The sequence below is a fragment of the Mastomys coucha genome, unplaced genomic scaffold (assembly GCF_008632895.1).
Source record: "Mastomys coucha isolate ucsf_1 unplaced genomic scaffold, UCSF_Mcou_1 pScaffold3, whole genome shotgun sequence".
In the NCBI taxonomy this organism is placed as follows: domain Eukaryota; kingdom Metazoa; phylum Chordata; class Mammalia; order Rodentia; family Muridae; genus Mastomys; species Mastomys coucha.
This window is the reverse complement of record NW_022196909.1, coordinates 42,397,598-42,405,245: the sequence shown is the minus strand read 5'-3', so window position 1 is coordinate 42,405,245 and position 7,648 is coordinate 42,397,598. Positions and strand designations below refer to the sequence as shown.

The 7,648-nt window shown below is 54.7% G+C and overlaps 1 protein-coding gene across 1 annotated transcript in view; it reads right to left on the bottom strand.

Annotated features, from left to right (window-relative positions):
- Nucleotides 1–3,920, bottom strand: part of Tspear (thrombospondin type laminin G domain and EAR repeats) — a 224,462-nt gene extending 220,542 nt beyond the window's left edge. The window contains exon 1 of the mRNA XM_031346936.1: nucleotides 3,613–3,920. Within this exon, the coding sequence (XP_031202796.1) occupies nucleotides 3,613–3,697 (85 nt within the window). The 5' untranslated portion in view covers nucleotides 3,698–3,920. The remainder of the gene's footprint in view (nucleotides 1–3,612) is intronic.
- Nucleotides 3,921–7,648: the final 3,728 nt, after the last annotated feature.

The following is a 7,648-nucleotide window of genomic DNA, read 5'->3' as shown; positions in this document are numbered from 1 at the left end:
TGTCCCTGCTGTGTCGCCCTGCCTGCTCCAGACAGGCCTGCTGTGGCCAGAAGTCCAGCTGCTGAGGGGCCTATCCTGCTGGGGTCCAGAGCTCAGTTCCTTCCTTGCCTCACAATGACCTGCAAGGGATGTATCCATTTTGGCACCAGCATAACATGACAGTTCCCCGATGTCACCAAAACATCTGGTGCTCACCCCACCCTCCATGTGCAGCTTCCTGGTAGTGCCTGGTAGCTCCCACCTTCCCAGAACACCTCTGCTTTTCCCCCCATGCACGTCTGGCCCTGCCATTAATAAACTTCTGTTCCTGGCTTTTGAGCGTCTTCCTCTTCCTGCCTCATGCAAGGGTCAGGGATGTCCTGGGAGCTCTAGGTGAGCGCCAGGACTTGGGAGTATCTCACCTCTGGCACCAGCATAACATGACAGTCCCACGACGTCACACCCCACAGCTGGCACCCATCCCCCCACCTACAGCCTTCCCCAGTGGCTGGTGGCTGGATTAGTCCCTGGCAAGAGGGCCCTGCCTCCTGGAGGCTCACCATCTCTGGTTGATCACAATGTTCTGGGTGACAGGAAGGGAGGGCCAGCAGGGGTTTGACACATACAAAGCACAGTGCCTCTGTACTGCTTTATTCAAATGTCCCAACTTGGGACCTCATGAACAACACAGCCTGGAGCTAGGAAGAAGATATCAAGGAGAAAGAAGCCCAAGGGTAAGGGCTTCCTAATCCACACTCTGGGGCCTGGGGCCTGAGCCTGCTCCACTCTCGCTCTCTCTCTCTGTACTGTCTGGTTTTGTGTGTCAACTTGACACAGGCTGCAGTTATCACAGAGAAGGGAGCTTCAATTGGGGAAGTGCCTCCATGAGATCCAGCTGTGGGGCATTTTCTCTATTAGTGATCAAGCGGGTAGGGCCCCTTGTAGGTGGTGCCATCCCTGGGCTGGAAGTCTTGGGTTCTATAAGAGAGCAGGCTGAGCAAGCCAGGGGAAGTAAGCCAGTAAGAAACATCTCTCCATGGTCTCTGCTGGTCAGCTCCTGCTTCCTGACCTGCTTGAGTTCCAGTCCTGACTTCCTTTGGTGATAAACAGCAGTGTGGAAGTATAAGCCGAATAAACCCTTTCCTCCCCAACTTGCTTCTTGGTCATGATGCTTGTGCAGGAATAGAAACCCTGACTAAGACACTCTCCTTGGGTCAATTTGGATGTCGCCACATCTCCCAGAGCCCCAAGCAATGCTATGCCTTCTGGGCCACAGCCACGTTCTGGTCCGCTGTCCCTCTCCACCCTCACACCAGGGTCCTCTGAGCTCCAAGCCCTATTCTACCCATGCTGGGGTGAAAGCAATAGGGCTGTAAAGCCCAGCAGGCTGAGAAGCCTAACACCCTAGGAGGGCCCAGGGATCTCTAACCCTCAATAGGCTTGGACCATGCCCAGTGGGGAGAGGGCCCTTTGGGAACTCGGCTCCTGCCCATACACCAAGCACTCCTGCCTTGTAAGGCTGTGAAGGCAGGTGGCACCCTGCCCCTGCCTCCCCCTCTCCTGGGGACCCTCCTATTAAAGCGAGGGCAGAGAAGTCAATTCCTCGGACAGTCCTGGGAGCTCACTCTCCTTCCTGGTATCTGCAATGTCCCCTGTCTGTGACAGAACCCCTACCACAGACTACACTCTACAGTATCTGAGACCAGTGACCTGGGAGCCCTGAGCTCCTTCTACTCTGCCAGCTACCTGCTGGAGAGTGAAGCCATGGGTCCTTCTCAGAAAGTCCCCCAGAACACAGACTACTAGACCCCCACAGGGACAGGTATGTGAAGAGTGACCTGAGATATTTCCTACCAGATCCCCCATCTTGTCACCTCGTTTGCAAGTTAAACACCAGGAAGCCCCTGACAAGGGTAAAGTTGGGGCTCCTCAGGTCACTTCTAAAGCCAACTATAAGTGACCTGTACATTGACCACCAGTCCCAGCTCCATGGTGCTTCCCGCCATGGCCACAGATCTAAGTCCAGGCAGCTCAGACCTTCCGGCTTCACATCTGCTGGGCAGGGCAGCCCAGACCAGGGGAAGGCAGAATGGAGCGCGCATCTGTGTCCCGCATCCGAGTTCAGGGCTGGTCAATGCTCAACACAGAGTGGAACCAGAGGGATTTAAAACTGGGCCAACCCTCACTGGTCTCCCAAACCTCTTATCCTATATATCCATAATATCAGCCTGACTTTTATGTTTCCTCCCTGGTTCACCGTATTCATAACTAGGTCACCTTTTAACTATTTGAAACGCACCTTCAGGGGAGAGGGGGCGGGCTTTATAAATAACCTTTATTATCACTCTTCGGGTCTGCTGTGTTCCCCGGGCTCCTGGAACAGGAAAGCACACGTTCGTGACTCATCCCGGCCCCGGAAGCATGGCTGTCTTCACAACTCCCAGCCGGGCCTGCACAGGGTCCTTCTGGGACTCATTCATATGCTCACCTCACAAGGCAAGATGGCCCTGCATAGGAGGGGGGGAGGGGGGATGGACCTAGATGCCATCACTTGGAGCCAGGGGATTTATGTGGTGACAACTGACTTAGAAGCTCCACCTTCAAAATCATCACTGCAGGTGTGGCTGGAGAACTCAGGAGGAGGGGCAGGGGCTTCTCTTCTGCCTCAGATCCCCACAGGTGGCACTGTATCACGCCCCAGGGCCTTCTCACCCGCAACCCTTGGTGTAGCCTTTGTTGGGAACTTACAGCCAGTCACTTCTAGGTAGTTAGGTTATAAACCACATGCACCGTTCACACAGGTCAGTGTTCCAAAGCTCGATCGCAGGGTCACCCCCTGCCATGTCACAGAGAGCCACAGCCCAGTGCATGAAGGAGCCCCACACTGCCTGGGAACCCAACAGAAGGTATGCACCGCACCCGAGAACACAGCCACCTGTCACACTAGCGCCTCTTGTCCCTGGGATCCCCACCACCACCAGTAGATCCAGCTACCAGATCCAACTGTCCTGTGTCTTTATCCTATTAATTGTGACTTGATCATTAGACTCTCTTGCTGGGGACCCTAGGGCCGGACGTCATGGTCACTGATGTTCCCAGTGGCCTCTCTAAGAAGAGAAAGAGGCCGGCAGTCGGCCCACCTTGGGGAGCTCCAGGCTAAACCCAGGTGTGGGTTGTGGGTGTGTTTGGGGCTGGGCCTGTGTTTTCTCCTTCAACTGGGGACAGAGCCAGGCCCGTGGCGGCCCAGAGCTTTGCTAAGTGCAGGTTGGATAGCTCATCTTGATGCCAGGAGCCCGAGGGCCGGGGACTTCATTCCTGAAGCAGGTGCTTGGCCCTCCCCAGCAGCCAAGCAGGTAAGTACTTGCGAAGCAGAAGCCTCGATGGCTGCTGTTAGCTCTTTGAAACTTGAAACTCCTCCCACCTCTAGGAGCTTAGAGAAACCTTTTATTGTGACTGCCTGTACTGCCCCTCTACTGTATCTCCCCTGTCCCCCATAACTGTCCAGGTCTCTAGGAGGCCAGCATCTTACCACACTCAAGTGACCTGGTGTCAGGAAGTGGCATGTCGAACCTCATTTCCCTCCAACTCCACAAAAGATGCCTACCCTTGTCCCCATGTGGTCGGTCATCTTACCTGTGCAGGGCTCCCAGGGCCGGGCGCCATGGCTGGGGGTACCCAGAAGCAAGAGCGCCACACACAACATCAGCAGGGCAGACATGAGGGGCTCAGGTCCCAAGATCCATCCAGAGGCTCCACGCTCCTGCTGAGGCAGTCACTCCTAATTCCCTGGGAGGGGCAGTCTGGACCCCAGGTGGTCACTGTGATGAGCCCATGTTTGTATCTGCAGGAGGACAGAGGTGGTCCTGGCAACAATGACAGCCCCAAAAGGCGGGTGGCCCTGGCAGAGTGAAGCTTCAGCTGCAGGCAAGAGCTTATCTCTCCGCTCCCCTGCTGGGCTTGGGTCCCACGTGCAGGTGACAACGGTATCAATCTTCAGGACTGGGGATTAGTCATTGGCAAAGCTCACCCTCCTGAAGGAGAGACAGAAATAGATCCTTCAGCGGAGCCCTGAGAACAAACCAGAAAAACTTAGAAAACCAGTTTTTCCTGGGTGCAGATGACAGCCGCGGCGTGCTGCTGTGCGGGACTCTCGGTGCAGGTGACCTTGGCAGACCTGCAGCTAGCGATAGGGACAGGTGCTCTGCCGGTCCACCTTGTGCTCTCTTGGGGATTCCCAGACAGGTCTCTTGCTCTCAGCTGGGACGAGTGTCCCCAAAGTTTCCAACGCGCAGCAGGGGTCAGCCTTATGTCCAGCAGGTCAGATCCCTCTGTTCTGTGCTCAGGTGAGGATCAGTCTTAAAGGAGGTGGTGACAGAAGACGGTCTCCTGCCCTGCCGGGTCCCACACCGTCCCCAGGAGGGCCGGCTTTGAGGAGGGCTTTTTATCTGGTGCCCAGCCCTCAGAGGGTGTGTGGGTTTGTCAACTGTTGGCTTCAGGAATTCCCCTGTGGGGGGAGCCATCCTTAAAGAAAGCTGTTTCCCCGAGGAAAGGGTTTAAGAGTGGCCGGGCGAAGGGTGCGTTGCCCGTGTGCTCGGTTCCCTGAGGGATGCTTCTGACTCAGGAGGACCCCCTTTCACAAGCCCCTAAGACATACGGTCTTCCCCCCAGAATGTCCCAGCTCAGAACTCAGGCAGAGCCTGACATTGTCGGTGTTTTGTTTGCAAATGGCAGACCGTCTGTGTGTATGGGGAGGGTGGGGGTGGCAAGAGCATGGGTATCCCAAAACACAGAGGGAGTGAGGACGAAGATGGACGGAGAAGAAAGAAGTAGGGAAGAAGGCCCCACTCAGGGGTCTGGCAGGGTCTGACCCATTGGGTGTTTGCGAGCTCAAGACCCTGTGATTAGAGAGACAGACAGAGACAAGAGACCATGAGAGAGGGAGCAGACAAGAATAGAGACCTGGAGGGAAGAGGCGGGGGGGGGGGGGGGGGGGGAGGAGGAGAGAAAAAAAAAACGGGAGGAGAGCAGTACAGGGATGGAAGAGGAAGAAGGGATGATCTGCAGAGGGCTGGAGGGTCTCTGTGTAGAGGATGTTTATTCTGGCCTTCCCTTCTCCCTGGAAACCCTGATCTGCCATCTATGTCCTGGTGATGAGGCTTGTGGGCTTGTGGCCACGAGGGTATCTATAAAGAAGTACCCAGGCCCAGGGGAGCTCTTGGGGTAAGTTTCTTTACTACTAGGCTCAGTGCTACTCCTTCCTGGCGGGACATATGGGGTAGCGGTGGGGTTTCCTGAGGGTCCCACCCTCGTAGATCCGAGCTACTATGAGCTTACCTGGAGCCCACTTTACCGTGACCCTAACCATCAAAGGACAGCTGTGTGGATGCCCAGGGGAGCAGCAGCCTGATCCGAGGCTGGGCGTGGGGGAGGGGAGCGGCCTGGTGGGAGGGGGAGAGGCAACGTCACGCAGTCTCTTTCCCAGCTGAGGAACACTTTGTTCTGCAGCAGGGCCCCTCCCAGCCCAGCTGCAGGTAGCGGTGGTAGCCACCGGGAGCACACCCTGGGTGGGGTGCGGAGGTGACGTCTGCAGGATGGGCAGCTGGCACCTGTGCAGGGTCACAGGGTTGCAGGACTGGTAAGCTCCACGAAGCCAGCTGCCCTCTGACTCCTTTCCTTAAATGAGACAGTGTCAGTTTTCCTTTTGTTTTGTTTTGTTTTTGTAACAGCCTGATTTAAGGAATTAACACCCTGCTCCCTCGGGGAAAATCCCTCCTTGATACAGTTGCCCTCCCGTAGTCCCACACCCCTGTTATGAGCAGCAGGCAAGAGCTCCTTATTGGAACTGTCATGAAAAACCCTACAACCGCTACCTCAGAGTCGGGGCCTGACTGTGAGACTCCAACACACCATAGGAATCTCTGAGATTCCACATCTGGAAATTGTGTGACCACAGATGTGACCTGGATAAAGCAGCAGGTCTCAGGCATGACCTGCTGCTAAGCTCTCCATGACGGCAGAGCCCGAGCTTCTGTGTGCAGCTGGAGACACTGGTAAGAAAGAAAAATGCTCATGTTTCTTCCCCAAGTTTTTTTTTTTTTTCAGGCCGATTTTGCAACAGAAATTGCTTCTCCCACGTTATATGCAGGAAAGATTCACAGACACTGGCCAAGAGCAACATAAGGCGGGGGGGGGGGGCGTATATCAGAGATGTCTGTGATCAGCCTGAACCTCACACAGTTCACCCACACCTGAGCTCCCTGCCTGTTAACAGATCTCACAGGTAGCAACAGTCCAGCCCAGTCCAGTGGAAAAGAAAGAAAACCTCTCAAGAGGTAAAGCTAGAGCTCAATTGATTGAGTGATCGCCTAGCACCCCTAGTTCAATCCCCGGCATCCTATAAACTAGATGTAGTGGAGCACTCCCGTAATCCAGATGCAGTGGAGCACTCCCGTAATCCAGATGTAGTGGAGCACTCCCGTAATCCAGATGTAGTGGAGCACTCCCATAATCCAGATGCAGTGGAGCACTCCCATAATCCAGATGTGGTGGAGCGCTCCCGTAATCCAGATGCAGTGGAGCACTGTTGTAATACAGGAACTCAGGGAGGTGGAGGATCAGAAGTTCAACGCGTTTCTTGGCTAGCTACACAACATGTTTAAAGCTAGCCTGGGCTATTGGAGACCTTGTTGGTCAGGTAGAAAGGAAAGAGAAAAAGAGGGAGGGGGAGGAGAAGGAAGGGAGAGGTGGAGGGAAGAAGAGAAAGGGGCATTAGGTCACAGACCCTCTCTCTGCCTTTCTCCCTCTCCCAGAAATCATGCCCTGCCCTGCGGTCTGTCCCTGCGACACAGTCTGCCTGTGTCAGAGAGATCTGGCCTCTTCAGGAAAAGCAAACCCAGCCTTCCCTCCGCTCAGCATCTTTTTCTTTAAGACGTAACAGGTCTTGAGATGCAACCTTCACAGTTCCCACGTGTGCCTGATCAGCTCAGTCTTCCCCTGCAGCAAGGAGCCCAGTGTACGGTCCATCTGTTACGGCTCCCAGTCTCTACCCAAGCGTCACTATGCTGTGTTACCCTCCCGCAGCATTACCACATCCATTCTGTGATGCCCGTTTCCTCTGCCAGCATCCTGCTGGCACTGCTGGATAAAATACACACACACACACACACACACACACACACACACACACACACACACACGCTCTCCTTTTCAAATGTACCTACAGGAGCTGAGGAGGCGGCTCAGTCCACAAAGCGCCTACCTCACAAACATAAAGACTAGAGTCAATCCCCGAAGCCCAGATGGAAAAGGCTGGGTATGATAATCCCAGTCGTGGGGAGACAGAGGCAAGCAGACAGATCTCTGGGCCTCACTGACCAGGCAGCCTTGTTTACATCCAAATTCCAGACCAGCTGAAGACCCAGTTTCAAGGTGGAAAAAAAAGTAGATATTGCCCATGGAATAACGCCCAAAATTGCCCTTCACATAAACACACACACACACACACACACACACACACACATCTATGTGTGTGTGCACATGCACATCCACACAAGTGTATTGCAGCCAGGTGTGATGGTGCGTGTCTGTAATGCCAGCACGCAGAAAGCTAAGGCAGGAGAATTCTAAGTTCAAGGCCAGCACGTACTACAGAGTGAGTTGCTAGCCTCAA